The sequence below is a fragment of the Lutjanus erythropterus genome, chromosome 17 (assembly GCF_056507025.1).
Source record: "Lutjanus erythropterus isolate fLutEry1 chromosome 17, fLutEry1.hap2, whole genome shotgun sequence".
Lineage (NCBI taxonomy): Eukaryota > Metazoa > Chordata > Actinopteri > Lutjaniformes > Lutjanidae > Lutjanus > Lutjanus erythropterus.
The window spans coordinates 21,305,639-21,325,014 of NC_139333.1; the positions used below are offsets into that span (position 1 = coordinate 21,305,639).

General features: G+C 39.7%; 1 protein-coding gene across 3 annotated transcripts in view; it reads left to right on the forward strand.

Moving 5' to 3' along the window:
- dock1 (dedicator of cytokinesis 1) overlaps positions 1 to 19,376 on the forward strand; it is a 260,399-nt gene that overhangs the window by 172,510 nt on the left and 68,513 nt on the right. For all 3 annotated transcript variants that reach the window (XM_084740732.1, XM_084740731.1, XM_084740733.1), the window contains exon 30: positions 17,438 to 17,516. In XM_084740732.1, coding sequence (XP_084596858.1) covers positions 17,438 to 17,516 — 79 coding nt within the window. The remainder of the gene's footprint in view (positions 1 to 17,437; positions 17,517 to 19,376) is intronic.

Sequence of the window (19,376 nt, forward strand, 5' to 3'; positions counted from 1 at the left end):
ATATTACTGCTGTGATAAAGTTTATGTTGCATTGCTCATTTTAGATACCTTCTATACTGCTGAGTAGCGCAGCAGTGTGTCACTCTATAAAAAAGATCAGATATTTTGCACTATTTGAGAATTTACAGTGTTGTTTTAGAGAAAATGTGTGTCTCAGGTTACAAATTGGTGCCCAAAGTGTTGCAATCCTTGCACACATATGTGCACAAATTGAAAGTACAGATTTCCACTCTTTACGGTCTTTATTTTTATTTATTTATTTATTTTTTTGTCTCAGCTTTCCCCAGTGGTGGCTCTGTAATTATTGGAGGCTCAGTATTTAACTCTGTTTTGGTCTCCACCACCGTTAATACAGACCTACAATCTGATTCAGTGCTGCAAAGTGGTGGTTGCAATTAACAAATCTGTAAATTAGTAATTTCAGATTGAATATACAGATTTATTTCTCTGATGACCCCGGGGCAGCTCTGTAATTATTGTATGCTGCTATTTTAGTCCTGTTTTGGTCTCCACCGACTCCAAATATATCCGACTCTTTAGCTTTAGATGTTCGGCTGTAATCACCAGCTGTTGTGTGTGCAGTTGTGTGTCCATTAGTGCTGGACAGTTAGTGCGCAGTGGGTTTATCAGAGCTTGTTTGCTGTAAACAGCTGCCCGCTACTGCTGCTAGAAGATGGATTAATGACAGCGATGAGACTGAACCACAGAGTAAATGTGCTGTAAGATCAGCTAGAAGTCTTTGGGTCATATTTCTCTGTAGGTTCACCACTGCAAGCGGAAAAGCGTCATCGTCATTTGATCCGATGTTAATGTAAAAATATTCATTAGTGGACATTTTTAGATGTTTTTGAAATATATTTGAAAGCCTCGTGGAGCATATTTGAATATCCCCCAGTCTCTCCTCACAGTCTCTTGCTTCTGGGCAATCCACACATGCCACATTCAGCACACAGATAGCCACCCACGGCACCAGCAGACGGTTCTTTCATGTCCACACATTACGGTAGCACCACTAATGAGATGGGCATCAGCAGTAGCAGCAGTCGTTTCCTCCCACTCCTTCTTCTCCACCCATCACCTCTTACTTCCTCCAGGTTGTAAACTGATTTATGGGCTCTAATTGCCCCGGGGACAGAAGCATCAGACCGGTTAGCCACTGACTGCCATTTCCACCATACCAACTGGTCATGGCTTTAATAGTGACAGCTAATTGGCAGGAGAGATGCTTCAAAATGATGGGCAACATGTTTGCTCACTATGGTCAGGATTAGCAGAGAACTTGATTACGTGGCCCCCAACACAGACGGCATGCACAATGTTTGGCTTTTTCACCATCTTTGTTGCAGATTCACAGGTGGATGAAACAGGATTTAATCCGTATAGTCAGTGTATTACCTACAGTAGATGGCGGTTTACATGCCCTAGTTTGGAGAAGCAAAGAAGAGTAACAGGACATAAGCTAAGAAATGTACTCTGAACCACCTAAAACAAAATCAGTTTAAGCGTACACTATATTTAGAATATTTCCACCACTTTATCTTGCTGTCAGACAGCCCTTTTCAAAGGGAAACCGCCATTATACCAAGCCAAGTATTTCTCTGACTTGCTTAACCAGACTTCTTTTGTAAAAACAGTCATTTTGCCTTGCAGAACACAGGAGTTGCTCATCTGCTCTTAGCTCGGCCCGTTAGTTAGTGTTATTGGATGACTTTGATGTTTTAAATGGTTAGTTCGAATTGACCAAAGTGACACATTAACGCAAACTGACTAACAGATCGAGGCAGTGGTAGACCAGTATCTCCTGTATTCTGCGAAGTAAAAATTACTAATTTTTTAATGGAGTCTGGTTGGTTTGGTGAGAGTGATATTTGGCTTATATAACTGTGGTTTCCCATCAGAAAATGCTGTCTAATGGCAAAGTAAAGCAGTGGAAATATTCTAAATATAGCATACACTTGAACTGACAGTGATTTTCTTTTTCTTTTTTTTTTTTGGTGGCTAAAATATGTTTTCCACTGCCATCTACTGTAGATAATACTGACTATAGATAAGTACCTCATACAACACCACCTCAAGTAATCCGAACTATCCCTTAAAAGCATCAAACAATTTTCCTCTTGTAACGCGACAATGTTGCAAAAGCTTTGTATGTGAATTCATCCTGGTGTTTTTAGAGGTGTTCTTTTGTTTTTGTTAAGGAATGCTTACCGAATTAGCACAAGTTGCCATTTGCCTAAACGCTATAGTCACTGTTGGTTTTCTAGCTGCTGGCTGCTCTGTATAGTCAGCCAAATGTGCTCCCCTACAGATTTGCATAGTAAACTTTTCAAGAGCCTTGCGCTTTTCACCCTTATTACCCAAGATTTGCTGATTCACCACATACTAAGTGCAGTCATCATCATCAATCTGAACAATGTTCATTGGCAGTGTGTTTATTTTTTTATTTCTTACAGTTGTAAGGTGAAGCATTTGAACAGCTGTCTGTGCTGCAACCAAAAGACTTAATTAACAGATTGAGTAGAAATCATGTTAGATGATCAACTGTAATTTGTGATATTTAACAAATTGATAAAGTGCTGCCTTTTTTCTCCCAGTCTAAAAGCTAATGACTAAATTGATACTTGTTTTAAAGGTTAAAATCAAGTTTTAAATGTTAGAAACTGCTCTGTCATCCAAACAACACACAGAGGTGAACCGAACAGCTGTTTTCTTGCTGTCACTTTATTATTTTCATCTTTGTTGATATGCAAAAGAGGACATGAGACATCTTTTTCATGCCTTGCGGGCCTACTAGGACACAGGCAAACTCTTAATGTATCAGATTTGAGTTAACATCAGATGACCTTCTCTTAATCAGTTCATTTCCCCAAATGACGCCAAAAGTTTCTTTGCAGAGCTGTTAATTATGTGTAAGAATAGTGGATCGAGAGATGAATGGGGAGTTCTCTGAGAGCCCAGCGTGGCAGATGAAAAGATGAAAGCCCAGATGAGCTGAAGAGGCAGCTCTTTAACTCGATAACCCATGCCATCAGTCCCTCACAGACTCATTAGGAGAGGGTTTCTGAAGCTGGATAGCTGCCGTTTGGAGTTCTCTCCATGACTAATCCAGGACCTGCAGGGCAGGTCTGGAAGGCAGGAAGGAAGGAGGGCTCACAGAGAGTGAAAAGACTGCCAATGATGTTGTGATCCTCTTTGCCCCCCCTACAACCCACCACCCACCAAGATAAAAAAAAACACACTACCTGTGGTATTATGGGTGTTTGATTTGACATACTCTCCTCTTAAGAGTGTGCTGTTGAAAGGATGCTATTTGAAAAACCTCTGCTTTTCCTATTCACCAGGTACAGCTGTGCGCAATCAAAATTATAACTTAAATAAAAGTAAAATTACTCCCATAAATCATGACTCAAGTAAAAGCAAAACGTCCCATTTGAGAAGCCTACTCAAGCAAAACTCAGTTAGTAAATAAAACACCAATTTGAAAGCCAGTCATAGCTAACATTAGCTAATAACATTTTCACCTACAGTATGTGCAGCTTACTTGTAGTTGTGCGGGTTAGAAAGTGGAGATCTGTGGAGTGTTTTTTCTGGTGAGACACTGCAGCACTTCATCGTGTAACTGCTGTCTTTTTAAGCTTATGGTATAAAAAGTGTGTCCAGATGTTGCCAGGGAATGTCACTGGAAGCTGCCTCTTGTTCTGTCTTTTGCTCCATCATCATCCCATCATGGCGAGCTAGCAGCTAGCATCTTGTAGAGGTGCTCAGCGTGCTCTTTTACCCCTACACTCAATCCCTGCAGCTATAGGAGACTAGATGTAACTGAGGTATAAATCGCAAATACTCCAGCAAAGAGTGAAAGTAGAGTTTAATAAAAAGGAACATGAAAAGTACTAGTTCCTTTAAGAAAAACTACTTTTTTGCTCAAGTGCATTACTGCGTTGCTGCTACACACCTCATGGTGCTAAGAACAGATTGAAACCGAAGCAAACAAGTAGATCTGACATCTATAACATTTTACGTTTTCTGATAAAACTGTTTATTGCTATTTTGTCCAAGTATTAAAACATGTTTTAGTTAATAGTGTCATATACACTCTGTTGCCAGTTTACAAGTTAAACCAGGACTGATCAGCCACCAGTAAAAATATGCTATTGGGTGATCAAGATTAATAATTCTTAGTGGCTCTTCGCAAAAAGCGATCAGTGATGCAAAAAATGTTCACCCCCAAATTACTTGCATGTCAATTACTCACACTGTGTCGCCTTAAATTCCTGAAGGTTTTCTTTTCTTGCATGCCAGTGCCTCCACACGAACATCCAAAGATCCAAACTTGTTGATGATGTTCCTTTTTTTAAAGTAGATAAACCATTGCATTACATCTGTTTAGAAACTCACACAAATCGTGTGTTATAATCCATCTTATTTAGTTATATAGTACTAGTTGTATGCTCAGTACTTCCAAACAAAAACAAGCACACAGCATTTATAGCCAAGGTTATGCTGCGTATTCCAGTGGAATATAGCGGCAATGTGAACATATACACAGATACATATACATATGCATCCCATGAACCCATACATAGGCCCATACTCATACATACAGTTCGTACACACTGTCATTTATATACACATATAGTAGTCACATGAATGCAACCCTCAGCTCAAGGTTCTCCTGACAACGTCCCAGTGGCCACTCACACTTTCAGTAAACCTGCTGCTCTCTTCATGTTTAGCAAGTCTTTGCAGTCCTCCAGCCATGAATCCCTTGAGAAGCAAGCTGGCTTTCGCTCTGTCCAGTTGAGAAGCATCAGATATCTTTACTGGAGGCATACTGTTATACAAAGACATATGATCATGGGACTAGTTATATTATCAGGCTTTTTACCCAAAATGCAAACTGTTGGGTAAGAATTGCTTCTCTCTATAACGCAACATAAACAGCAGCCTCCAAAATGATGTTAACACCTTATTCCAAAATGCCTAAATTATCTGTGCACACTCATTAGGATACCCACTACCAGTGCTTCTCAAACCTCAGCTTTTTGGCATTGCCAGCTGAAAAGAAGAGCCTGACCTTTACATGGCTTCCCTACTACGGTGCTTTGTTAATGTGGTGACAGTCGTCTACTCTCCCTCTCGTGTGTGTGGTTTGAGTCTGTGTGTTGGAGCCCCGATTTGGTAATTCTGCAATAAAGAGATTAAGACACAGCTTTACAGAGGAGCCATGGGATAGTGCGCTGCACCACCAGCTGCTGCTAGATGTACGGGTATTTGTTTGCCAACATGCCAGTGTAGGTTAGAAGCTTTAAGTTAATCTCCATACACATTCAAAAAGCTGTGTAAATGCCAGCCACACCTCCTCCACAGACTACTCCGAGTTGTACTACTCGGACTTTCTCTCACTATGTGTGTATATGCTTGAGCCTTTGCCTGGGCAAGTAATATTGTTTTGCCCACGGAGTCCCTTTTAATAGTGCCCCCCTGGAGAGCAGTAACATCCAGTGTGATTCCTCTCATCATGGTTTTATCAAAATCATTATCAAGAAACAGCAGGGAGGCTTACTGTGCAGGAAAAATATCTGTCAACTGGACCGACTACACTGCAGCCCTTAGTGGCAGAATTCAGGTCATTTACTTAAAGGGGACCTATTATGCTCTCTCTTATTTTCTTTCATAAATATATATAATATTACGATGTCTTGTGTTTGTATTATTAAACAATGAGAGGTCAACATACATAAAAGCAATCCTTGTGGGGAAATACCGAGACACGCCCATCCAGCCGCTCTGTCTGGTATTCGGCCATTTTTCTCAGGACTACTCTTTTTGAAGATTGTTGTGTATGTCTTGTACAAATTGCCTTTTCAGTTTTGAACAAAAGTTAAATATGTTCTGTTTTTCTCTCTGGTGTTCTCAGGCTGTTCTGCCTCGAGTCCCTGTGATTCACAGTTTCCTGATGGACAGATAGCTTTAGTTGTTGCTAAAGTAACCACTTATTACTGCTAACTGTCTGCCATTAGCTGGTTACCTCGGCGCAATTTGCCTCAAGGCTTTTTAATCATTGAGTTACTCGAGTTACTTGAGGAAGAGTTTCAGCCCTGTTATTTCCTAAGTTAGGTTGCTGTAGCTGTTTTTGAGCACAGTGCCAAGATGATGAGGCAACACTCACAAGAACGAGTTACTGTCCCTCTGCAGGCGAAAGGCAAGAGAACTAAAATGACTTGGTATACAAAATAATAAGATTTTTCTGAAGATTTTTCTACTCTAATGGAGTTGCAGAATAAAAACAAAGAGCTGGAAATAAGCATAAAAGGTAAAAGTAAGTAAAAGTTGCAATACACCATGTAAAAATACTGAAATACTCCATTAGAATTGAATATCCTGCATCCAGAATTGTACTTAATTACTTGCATACAAATGTGTTAAAAGCAAACTGTACTGTAACAACAATATAACAGCATTTGTTTGTGTTAGCTGTTAAGGCAGAGCTGATTTATGTGCCTTTAGGAGTTTAATTTCTAACAGTGCATTACAGTTTCTAAGGTTATCATGTGTGTTGTATGTACAATAAATGCTGTAACTGAAAAGCTGACAAATGACTGCAATTATAATGTCTCCCTCTGAAATAAGCAGAAGTAGAAATAGAAAAGAGCATAAAATTGACATTAACGCCTCAAATTTGTGCTGTACTTTCCTTTGCCACCTCTGTTTTGTAGCTGACCCTGACTTTTCATTTTCTTGTGCTGGCAGACAACTGAAATGACTTTTTTTTTCTGTTGGCTAGAAAATAAGGATCACTTACTTCGCTGAGGCAGATGCTTCATTGGAGAACCAGTGAATATGCTGTAGCTCATTTCTGTCTTTCCTCTCTGAACATAAGTGACATGTTTGCTGTACACTCGACGAATGCTCCTTTCACTTTGATAACCCAATTACTTCTGTCAAACCAAATGGCCCCATTTCATGACTGCATGTCTGATGTGTATCTAATTTGGCATTCAAACCAGCATTGATGCAAACTGCAAACAGCATTGACTTAAAGGGCGCCCATGGCGTGAATGTCAGTCTGCTAATATGCCAAGGACCTAAATAATCATCCCTAATGCACTGATTGTAACAGCTGTCAAGGCTATGTAAAGTTTCACTGTAAGAAATGCGGCTAAATCTTCATCAAAACTTTGTCTGAGAAGTGTAAAAATATTCTTTATGTTTTAGGAATAAAAAGTCCATATGCTTTTTGTCTTCACTCTCTAGTTTTCTGCAGGCATATCATTTGTATTTAAAAGAAATCGTGGAAGACTAAATGTTAAAACTTTAGACTGTTAGAATGTCTTTTAATTGCTTCGTGATTCATCTGATAACTTTGAATATGCCTCATTATCTCATCCATTGCTCAACGTGAACTTCGCTACCACTCTGACTCCTGTGCAGAAAGTGGGAGTTTTCCTACTCGCTAATATTTAGAGTTCTGTCTAAATCAGCCTGTGTTGCCTCATTAGTAGTCCGTTCACCTCTTCACAAACTTTTGGCCTGGATGAAACGCAGCCTTAGCTGTCATTGTTACATCTCAGATCTCTGTGTTTATAGGCTGGCGGAAGCTAGCGCTCTTCAGCTGTGACACTGGCATCACACTGCCTGATGCTGCCAAGTCAAAGGGACTGCAGCTTTTTTTTTTTTTTTCTTCACAGTATTCGCGTGGCAGACAAGCCTTCGCTGGCCTGTGGGGTCAGTCAGAAATCATATCATTTTCACTGTCATTGTACACAGCCTCACAGACACGTTAGATGTGTGCTAACTCACAAACACACAGATCTAAAGTTACTTTTGACTCTCTATCATCAGTTTGCTTTTCTACAGAAAAATGCGGCAAAAGTTTTCAGAGGGTCTTCTGGTTCTGTCAGTAACTTCCAAGAGATATCAGTGTTCCTGTAAAGCTCTCATTTCTTTTGTTATAAATAGAATCACAACAAAACCCTCAAATTTGTCATCAGTTTCTTTTTCTTTTTTATCAACATTTGATGTTTGCCCACAGGATCTAGCCATTGCTCTAGGGATGGCAGTGTCAGATGGTCCATCTCTTTGGTCCAGTCTAAGATATCTTTAAGTCTCTGTAAAGGAAGAGGAGAGTTTTTCTTCTAAACTCATTATACATGCTAGAAAATAGTTGCTGAAAACATTTGAAAAGACTGAGAACTATGTGGTACTGAACTGTTGTTGATCTCTGTGTTCTGGACTTTTTGGGTGACGTGCTGGAGCCGTGGTCCCCCAACACCATATAAGCCCCACAAACCAACACAAACACTGCTTCCCCCTCCATAACAGTCAGTTACGAACATACCTTACACGACTCTCCAAGTCCAGATCAGCCCAGCAATTCACTTCAGTTCCAACAACTCAAAACAGCAGATAAAAAAAGATACCATTCTGTCACTGTCCTTTGGTTCTGGTGGCTCAAACATGTCTGGACCTGTCCAATGAATCTAATCGATGGGGCGTCAGTGTTTCAGGTCGTTTTCAGGTGGTAGGGGTTGACTCTGTGACAGCAGAGCAGAAGAGCCTCACAGAATTTCAGAGCAGAGAAAAACAGTATAGTTAGCAATTTCTTTCATTACTCAAATTTGGCTCGATGGTTAATAACACATTTCTGCGGTGTAACAAACTCAGAAACAACTATTGCCAACTTCAACATATATTTCACAGCCAGTCTTGCCTCGTCCAATATACTGGCGACATTGATGTATTGCTAACATGCTAATTTAAAAAAATTATACCTGCTAAACATCATCATTGTGAGCATGTTGCCATGCTAACATTAGCACTTAGCTCAAAGCACCACCATACTTTATAGCCTCAAAGACCTGCTAGCATGGCCAGAGGCTTGTAGTCTTATTTATTAAAAATTCAGTATATCTAGCACCTTGTTTGTTGTTTGTGTGTCATTTCTCCTTGTTATTGTTCATACATAGAGTAAATTCTTTTGGCTAGTCAGGAAACTTGAATATATCACTTTCTACAGCCTGACAAACTTCAATTTCAAGTTACTGCTGTGTTTTTAGCATTTCAGCACACTCCACCAGTCACCACTCCAGACTTATTAATTAAAGGACTTAATGGATTTCAGTTTGAAGATATAAGACCCATTTTGTATTGATGCAAAGATTTTTATTTTCGCACCATCATCCCAGCCAGGTTTAAGAGCCCTTTATTGCTAAGTGGTTTAAATGTTAAAGTGAAGTGGGGAAGTGAGGAGTTCTTTTTCCCTCGGTGTAAATGAAAAGGTCTAACAGCTGAGAGCAGTCCTTTGACTCACCCCAGTGATATTTTGAGTCATTAGAGCTTCCCTTAGCTTCCCTGGGGTGTGCTGCTCAGTATAAATTCTTACAACCTAGTTTATCTGAAAAGCCATGATAGACTTTAGCAAGAGCCAGATATTCTGCATTTAAGATGCGTCAGAGGAAAGAAAGCTGTCACACCGCAGTGAGAATATAATTGAAAAAATATGTTGACAGATAAATGGATCTAATATTAGATCAGGTGTCTGAAATAAAGGTAATCTAATTTAATAAATTGGTCTGATAATGAAGGTTTTTGACCTTCCCTTATCTCTGAGCACAGGCAGATATGCCAGCTATTCAGCAACAGTATGCAAATAGATCGTGATCATTATCGGGAATGCTCTCTGAACTCAATTAGCAAGTATGATCTGCTGATAACTTTTCATTAGCATATATGCTAGGTGTCTGTGGTGCAGATCATCTGACAGAGCTCGAGTCTGTGTGCAGGAAGTTGGCTGATTTAAAACATTTTAAATGCAGCGAAGGGTATGAAGAGCAAATCATCCGTTTTCCATGCTGAAATGTAAATGTTCAGCACACCCATCAATCAGCGGTAATGGGGTGATTTTTCTGACACTGACAGTTTGATAGAGTATATTTGTCATAATATTGCCATATGTATACAGTATCAGAATGACTCTAATGTGTAGGATGTGCTATCTGGCTCTTGCACCGCTAATTAGCAAGTTAAAGGATCTCCAAGTTGTGTTTTTGTCTCCCCTAAGTAGAAAATAGGAAAAGCCCTATGGTTTCTGGATGTGATTTGAGCTGCCTTGGTTTCACTGCTGAAGTTAAGATAAAACTAGAAGAGTGCACTCAGTAGAGTGCAGATCCCCGCCAGGCAACAGATGGTGAAGCACCTACTGCAATGCCACCACAACTGCCGGATGCAACCAGCGGAGATTTGCAAATTTCCGCCAACATTAACACAACGCCCACATACGTTGACTCTGACTGAAACAAGATTTCAGATTATAAAAAAAACAGAAAGCAACAAGAGGGCAGGCTGTTTTTTAGGAATTGCACATTTCTGTGGTGTCCCCAGAAATGCTTGATGTCTTTGCTGAAGGCGTAAAGCAAACACTAAACTTGCTGGATAAGTCTGAAGTTTGATTACATTTACAGAAGCCGCTTAAATTTCCCAGTCATTAAGATTTTCCTTGTAGTTGTAATGAAGTTATAAAGAACTGGTTTGTCACTGTCTCTCCCTCTGCATCTAAGCTTCTTTATTTTCCCTCTGCAGCATAATGACCGGCCTTCGCAGATGTTGCAAGGCAGCCAAGCATCTTCCCCCTGGCATTTGGCTTTGTTAATAATGCAAGCTTAAAAGAGCAGTGGCACCACAGACTGCATAATATGCAGTTAATGGTTCACTATGCAGACAGTCTTGATTCACACTCATATTGCTGCGACTGTGCAAAGAATATTCCCTGAAATCAATATGGCGATTAATTACAGACCGTACAGTAATTACGTCTTTTTATGAATAATTCCTCTCTGACTAACTCAAATACAGACAGGGCAGAGCTTTTGTTAGGACCACAATTTTAAATTTTCATTCTTTTAAGCCCACATTAAAAAATATATATTCCAAAGTTAAGAAATTACCTCTGAATGCCTTTAATCTTGTTTGAAATGGCCTTTTTGGAGTGTCTTAGTCAGAGCCCACTGTGAGGGAGAGTATATTCTATTTTCATCCGCCTCATTAAGTTTTTCACTTTAATTAATGGCAGGATGTGCTCACAGAGGAACTGTCCTGTCTGTTCGTTAAAGCCCATTATACGTCTGAGCTCAGGCAGACTGCCGGTTTCAAATAGGCTGTTAGGTAATAGAGTTTACATTATCGTGTGAACTGCAACATGAGAGAGAGGCGCTCATAAAACATTGTTTATGGGAAGCATCTCACGTTAGCGTACAGATCAGTCGTGTAGAGAGCACCGGAGATTTCCTCTGCCTGCATCATCAACCAGTTGTTGTGCAAACCGTGAAGCAGTGCCGCTACTGGAAAGAGAGATCAAGCAGAAATGGTTGATTACTGCTACAGTTTGCCTGTTGAGTTGATATTTAGCCAGAAGCTGTGAAAGGTATTGATCTTCCTCTTTTACTCGCTGTGTGACCCAGCAGTGGGAGTTGTGTACTACCTAAGTAATGTGTGTAGAACTCACAGCTACTGGTGATTAGAAACAAGTTTAGTTGGACCCATCATATTTTTCACCAATAAACTAGCCTCTGTCTGGCTTTGTTGAATAAAAACCACAGCCTCAGCATATAATTAGGGATGTTTCATTAGCATGTCTGATGGTAGTGGATTATGATGAGTAGTGCAAATGTGTATTTTTGTCATCATGTAAACTGTGCAGAGCCCAGGATGAACAGCTGCTGCTGTTTTATTTTATTTTATTTAAGCCTTATTTAGCCCATTGAGATCTCATTTCATTATCAACCATCAGTAGGCATAGCGCACATAGTGATTTAAATCATAAGATACAAAAATGCTAAACATCAATAATACAATTGAAAGTTGTTTTTTGATTAAAAGATGATTATGGTATCACTATGACAACATCTAATTCAGTTACCAAATCTTTGAATGTGCCCAAGGAGACTGGGGCATTTAACTTCATGGTCTCTTCAAACTTATTCCAGGTTCTAGTTGCACAATACTTAAAAACTGAGGGACTTCAAGAACTAACCAGTCAAAGCCACGTAATGTGGGATGTCCGGGAGTTGGGTAGCTTTTGTAAGTGCTGAGCTCTCCTAGTGGCCAGGGACTCCTAGTCCACTGCTTGATAGAGATTACAATGGTGCGTTCCAAAATTATCACCGGTCGTAAAACCCAGCGCTGAATGATAATCGGTGTCAAGCTGTTTCAAGGTGGTAGAGGCGGCGTGCATATAGATGGTGTCAACGTAGTGAAGTACTGGAAAGAAAGCAGATTGTACGAACTGCTTTCTAATTTCGGTCGAACACAATCTAAAAAAGAACCTGGGTTAGTTTGCAAGTCAGTAGTTGTGCCTGTTGTCCAGTTAGATACATCATATAGATAAGGTACATTTTTTTAAAGGAGCAGACTGGATTATATTCCTCTGCCCAAATGCACCTTGAAGTGGAAATGGACAACTCTGATCTCTCCCCCTAGAGTTTCCAAGTGGTATTATACACAACACCGGATCATTTTCCGTTTCCATAGAGCCCAGCTTTAGGAAGAAATGTTCAACACCACTTTGGAAATAAGAGTGATGATGAAAGAAGCATGTTCACTGAAGAGGTAAATTGAAAGTAATGGTGGTAATGGTAATGGTGTGCATTGCATAGTAATAACATAAGTTTATTTAACATTAGCCTGTTGCTTTGCACAACCAAGTGACTACAGCAGGGGTTGGTTTCAGGATGAAGGGGGGTAAAACATTAATAGAAAACATTAGTCTCTAATGGAAACATCATTTTCCAGATATTTGCATATTGAAAGCACCAAGATAGGACGCCGGAAACGTGGATGGTGTCATTTTATAGCCGTTACACTGTGCAATCAACCTTTATTTCATAATGACAAAGCAAAATTTGTCTATTTCTACTTCGAAGTTGTTGTGTTGCTTGGTGCAAGAGGACTAATCAATACATTTTCAATGCTAAATAAAATATTTAAAACCCCAGTGTGCTTCTACTGTAGACAAACTTGCTTTCACAAGGAATGTTGAATTATTGGTTTTAGAAATTAAATTTATAATATTCCTTTATTTTATTTTATGTTTATTTAACAGAAGCAATGCACATTTTTGTGCACCAGGGATACAGTAGCTAAAAGGCAGTTTTAATCTGTGGTCCCATAGCAGAAGCTCCCAATGATGCACAGGTGGATAAAAGTAAAATCTTAAAAACAGTAACAGACAGTAGCTGTGAAGTAAAAACACTGCACTTCAATCAAAACACACCATTAACACTAATTACCACTACTAAAAACCAAATTATTACAAAAAACAAAAGCCACATTCAAGTTCCCAACTAGACATCATAATATCTCTGAACTACAGTAAAGTAAATTAAAATTTAATTGTACCAATGCAATCTTTAACACTGTCCAGTGTGACTGCTGTTCTGAGTATCCCTAAGCCATTTCTGCAATTGTCTTGTGTTTTTTAATATTCAAGATGCACAATGAATTTCCCCGTTTTTATGTATTTCAAAATTAAAAACTGTAAATAATGAGATCCGCATACTGAGCAGCAATATTTCCCGGCCTACAGGTGCTGTGGATGCAAACACATTTTAGCATGAGTCCAGTGTTAAGCGTATCAACTATATTGACATGTTCACAGCTGCAGAAAATTGAGTGAGGTGTGCAGAGGGGGAGCCTGTGCTTGTGCAGACAGGATGGTGGTAATAGGCTGTCTCAGTGCTTAGGAGATGGGAGGAGGGGGAGGCGGGGGGTCTTCCGCTCTGAGGCCAGAGAGCCAGAGAAATGGACTCCTAATGGCTTATCCAAAGGTGTTAAATGACAGTTAACCTTTCCAGCTAATGATTAAGGTGACTCTTAATACTGTATGTATCACACATCAGGCCCAGATAGCATTTAGTCGGCAATGGAGATAAATGTGGGACATGAATATTGTATATATTAAAAATACACCAGATCCCACAGCGTTGCCATCTCAACTGTGATGGTTATTCCTGTTCAAGGTCAGTTAGACTGGGCGGTCAGGGAAACCCCAGCCTCCGTCTCTACGGAAATGAAATGTAGACCTTCCAGTGAGCTCAGGTGACAGGGACCCTTATAGCCATGCAGCTGAAACATAAAGAGATTCATAATGATGTCTGAGTAAGCGGCTGTTCCCACAGCGAGACCGGGTTCAAATAAGGGTTTAGCTCACGCCACGATGGAGGCAGAAGGCTCTCACTGAGCTGCTGGTGCAGCAGATGTCTGCTCACCTGCCAGTGTCAGTTACATGCGCTTTACATCTTCATCCCGCTTTATGGCCTGCTCATGAAGCCCTGATGCAATCCACTTAAGTGGCATAACAATTGTCCTTGTTTCACCTTCCCATTTTTTATCGCACGTTTTATCAGATGTATCTTCATAAGCAGCTTTGAGCAACCATTTGTTGTTTATTGATTAGTACACTGAACAAAAATATAACAAAAATAACACGTTTGTTTTTGCCCCTGTTTTTCATGAGATGAAATAAAAGATCTGAGAGCGTTTTCACGCCAACCTTGTTAAGTCTGGTTGAACCGAACCCTTGAGCGGTCACCCCCTTGATACGGTGTGTTTGGGTTGCAGTGAACGGTGTACTCGAGCTCTAGTGCAGACAAAACAGCAGAACTCTGGTCCACCTTGAAGGCGTTGTCTTGGACAACTATCAAATGAACTCTGGAGTGGTTAATTTCCGTTGTGAACACTATGTAAACCAGTCACAGGAAGCGTATCCCTACATGTGTCATTTTATTGGTTAAAAGATGTTTTCTCTTCTGTTTTGTTGGTGAACTAGCAGTGCATTTTCTACCAAAACATCGACTGACAGGGGACAAACCTGGACATTCACTGTCACCTCTACAATTGTGCACACCTTGAAATAAACCAAATATATTTATTTATGTGCTCATTTATGTGCACTCGTTTCATTCCAGCTCAATGTGAGAGAGGGATCAGTCGTGTTTCTCTCTACTCGTCTGTGTGATTCGCCAGTGAATGGAACAGAACAAAAGCTCATTAAAAGTCTCTGTGTGTTCAGCCATCAGTACTTCTGTAGCTTCTAACTGAACCTCTGTGGTCTAAAGTTTAGTTTCTCTCTTGCATCACTGTTTATGCTTTCAGGTATCTTTTATTTTACTGTTTAGTGTTTGCTTTCAGTAGATAGGTGTTGTGTTAAGTCACTGCTGATTAAACCGACATTTTTGTTGAGTGTAGATGGTAAATACTCAAACCAACTGAAGCAGGGACTAAGACTGAGAAATCACAAGAACCTGAAGTGTTCTTTTAAAGTAAGCCAGGTTATTGTATATGCTGTGCTGGACATTTTTCTCCCACTCTCATGATAAGGGCTTTTTTTTTTTTTCTCCGTGGGTAATTCTTAGAGATTAGTACACACATTGTTGTATGGCTGGTTCCGCCAGGGAATGAAGTTAAATAGCGGATGGGCCTCTGACTCTGTAAGTAGCAATCATAATTCCCCTCTAAAAGCTTCATGCCACTTAAGTTATTAACATTTAATTTTGCAACATCAGAGTGGATTAACCCATCAGACAGTGTTCTCATTAAGGTCTACTCATCGCATCTCTTTTCGGGAGTGCCTCCAGCCCTTCTGCACCTCAGTCTGTCTCAGAAAGACTCAACCTGCATTTCACCTCTGCTAGAAGCACAGATTTTTACAAGGGCAAAGACTTATTCTTTGTGAAAGTACAAACCACTCATGTTTTTCATCTTGTCTGGCTACAGCCTTAACCAAATACAGCTCAGTTTATTTAGAGTGTGTATGGGTGTGCAGTATGCTTTTTTGTAAGTTCGCCACCTAAACTAAGTAGTTTTTTTTTGCAGAGCTATACATAAGAAAAACATTTCTATTTGTGTATGTATTTTTGTTCAGAGCACAGTGTTCCACAGTGTTAAAGAATGATATCAGTTCATAGTCAGCTCCCTCCAGCAACTGGAACCATGAAAAGATCCACAATAAACAAGACTTCAACAACTTGATGAAAGAAAGAATGCATGAATGTGGTAATAAAATTTTAATTTAAAGGCCCAGTATGTAAGATCGACAGAGATCTGTTTGCAGAATATGGCAGAAATTGTACATGATATCCGTAAGTTTGTTTTCATCAGAGCATAATCACATGAAGATAAGAATACTTGTGTGTTTGTGTTTTCGTTGCCGTTGCCATTTATATTTACAGAGGGTGGGGGGTCCTCCTCCACAGAGGCTGCCATGTTGCACTGCCATGTCTCTACAGTAGCCCAGAATGAACAAACCAAACACTGACTCTAGACAGGGACTTTTGCGCTTGTGGCTCAGCCTTCCACTAACTTGAATGGGGATAATTGTACAGCTTTCTTTTACTTTCCAAATGTTACCGAATGGATCAAATCCTTTTGAAACGAGTCAGGGGTTGTGATGCTCAAAAAAATGCATTTGTCTTTTTACAGACGCGCCTTTCACAATTAAAGCTTATGGGAAAGTCTTTCTTGGCAGGAGTGCATCTCGTGACATTGTCATTACACAGTTTGGCCAGTTGGCTTCAAAGCCCCGCACACTTCCTGGGGCCTGGCTTGGAAGGGGAGGTGTTTGCGTTCAGTTACAGCTAGATACAACTAAATTTTGCACACTGATCCTTTAAGTCTTTCAATGATTTTGATTGAAGTTGCCTTTTTTAGTATTTTCACCGTTGTCAGGAAAGTTTATTCTTTGCCTTATCACCTCTGTAAGTTTAATAAACATATCGTGTACATTTGAGTGTTGGATTGGAACAAAAGTATGAAGGTCAATGGATAGTGTGTGCAGCGTTTTATGTATCTTACAGTGTTTGTGTTTACCTGCCTGGGGACTGCAGATGGAAAGTAGCTGTCAGGTTCAAATGGTACACAGCGTCTCTTCTCTTTAATTGAGATTAATGTTCTTTTCAATGGGTCCCTAAGAAATAAATTTCATAAGATAAAATACATATAAAAACATGACCAAAATTTTAAAAAAGCATAACCTGAACTTCTCTTCAGTCAGCATTTGTATCCTGTAGCTTTTATAGTGTCTATATATGAGGTAGCAACAATAATGCATAATGCTTTGATCCATTAAGTAGCGTAGATATAAGTAAAATTAAACTTTAACTGTTTTATTTACACTTGCTGCATTTGTGGGCATTTCCTCTGCTGGTTGTTGCATGGTGTTTTATTGTCATTTTAATGTACACATATTTTTGTTTGCATGGGATGTGAATATGAATATCTGCAGGCAACTTAATCAACAAGGAAAGTGGTTTCAGTGAGAAATGCACATACTGTAGTTGTCTGACTGTGACCTTTATGCCCATGTAAATAGAAAGTATAGAATGTAATTAGCTTAATTTCATCAGTAAGGAAACTAGATCCAAACACTTTCCTCTTATCTTTCCAGAGTGTTCCTACGGGCCATAAGTCAGTATGCAGCCGTGCTGAACAAGAAATTTCTGGACCAAACCAACTTTGAGCTACAGGTAAGAGCTGAAAGCCTTTTTTTTTTTTTCCTTTTTTAGACAATCTTGATAACAGCCCCCCTTCCACCTTCTTTCAGTCGAAGCAACACTGAATTTTGATTTTAAGTCCTATTAACAGCAGTTTTGATGAAGATCTGAATGGCATTTTTTAAGTCATCGCTTTGCTGCAATTTCACAGAGGCTGTTGTTAATGTGCAGCATTGTTGGATATTCTGAAAAGGGGGGGAAAAAAAGAGATCACTGAAGGCAGTAGACATAAAAATTGTGGAAGGAACATCAATTACTGTGTAATGGCCGGCAATTTGATGTGTATTTCAGAATATTTTAACCTGCCTCCCCTTCCCTCTAGAATGGAGCAACTTTTCAGGTTGCTTTGTAACTGCCTGACATATGGAAGAATGTTAATGTTGTCAACAGCTGAATTGCTCTGGGCTTTTAAAGCCTTTATGGATTGATTATTTTAACAGCGTTTCAGTGTGACTTACAGCACTTGGAGCTCCCTTTATGGTGTATGAATAAAATGTTCTTATAGCCCTTGTTTTAAACTACAGCTCAGAGGTGTAAAGATAATTTATCTGAATAGAATCACATAGTCTTATACAGCCATTTTTACAGTCGTAGCTTAAATAGTTAGGTATTTTGTAGGGCTGATAGTCAAAGAGTTGGATCATTAGTTGGAGTCAACTGTGAGTCTTCCAGTCGAGCATTTGCTTTTTTCCTTTGTCATTCAGTGTGTATTACACAAACAGATAGCTTAAAAAACATGTACATGGACAATAATTTATTACAGTTAGGAATTATGAAAGAGGGGAATCATACATATATATTTTTTATATTTGCTGGAGCATTTATTTTTTTAAAAATGACAACATGAGTTGGTGGATAACTGATGAGAAAAGGTGAAAGGAGTGGTCGGTAAACAAGTTTCAGCTCTTGTTTTTTAGCTGCATCATTGTATGCAAAGCAATGCAACAGCATAACAGACTGTAAACTTTACAAACCGAGGCTCTAAATCACCATAAACCAAGAAACTAATATAATAAAGAGCACAGGTGACGCTTACTTGTTTGCTTGTGCTTGTTTTTTGCCACTGAGAGGCTCAGAATGTTATTATGCATGTCTGAGAACATTATGCTACAGTGCGAGACCTTTCTTCATTCACGCTCGACAGAAACTAAATCAAACTCACCAAAAATGCGTCGGTTTGGTTGAAATAAATCCTTAATTCAGGTGATGCCAGATGCTGCCATCAGCAGCCGGGGAGAGATGCTCCGAAGGTCTGCCAGTTTTACAACTGAACTATACGAGGAAACACACTTTAACTTTTACTGGATGACAACAAATACCTACACTGCCTCCACTGAAAAAGGGTTCACCCGGGTGTTGTGTTTACATTACTGCCAGTTGAAGCTGGAGATGATAAATACCTGTGTCTACTGTGGAGTAATTCGACCTCTGTTCGCATTGAAGAAAAAAGATGTTAACGGTTGCTAGTGGGTCTTTCGTCCAGTGTAAAAGGGGCTTAAGGGACAACTCTAGTGTTTTGGCTTGTGTAAGTTCTCATTAGAAGGTAATAAGTCTGTATGCTGAGGCTGATTTCCACTGTATGCATGGACTATTTGCACAGCAGTGAAAAATGACAACAACAGCACTCGTTTTAGCTGCTGTCGTCGTCTGATTGAGAGTGCGCTCTGGAGGCCAGTGGGCTAAATCACCAACCTCTCCCTCCGTTGGGACAGCTTCCCGACACACCAAGTATACCCATCTCATCTAAACCCTTTGATTTAATGAAACTGTAAAGCTTTCCAGCCCACAGTGTGGTGGTGTGCTACTGAATGATATTGTTGTAAAACTGTTTTT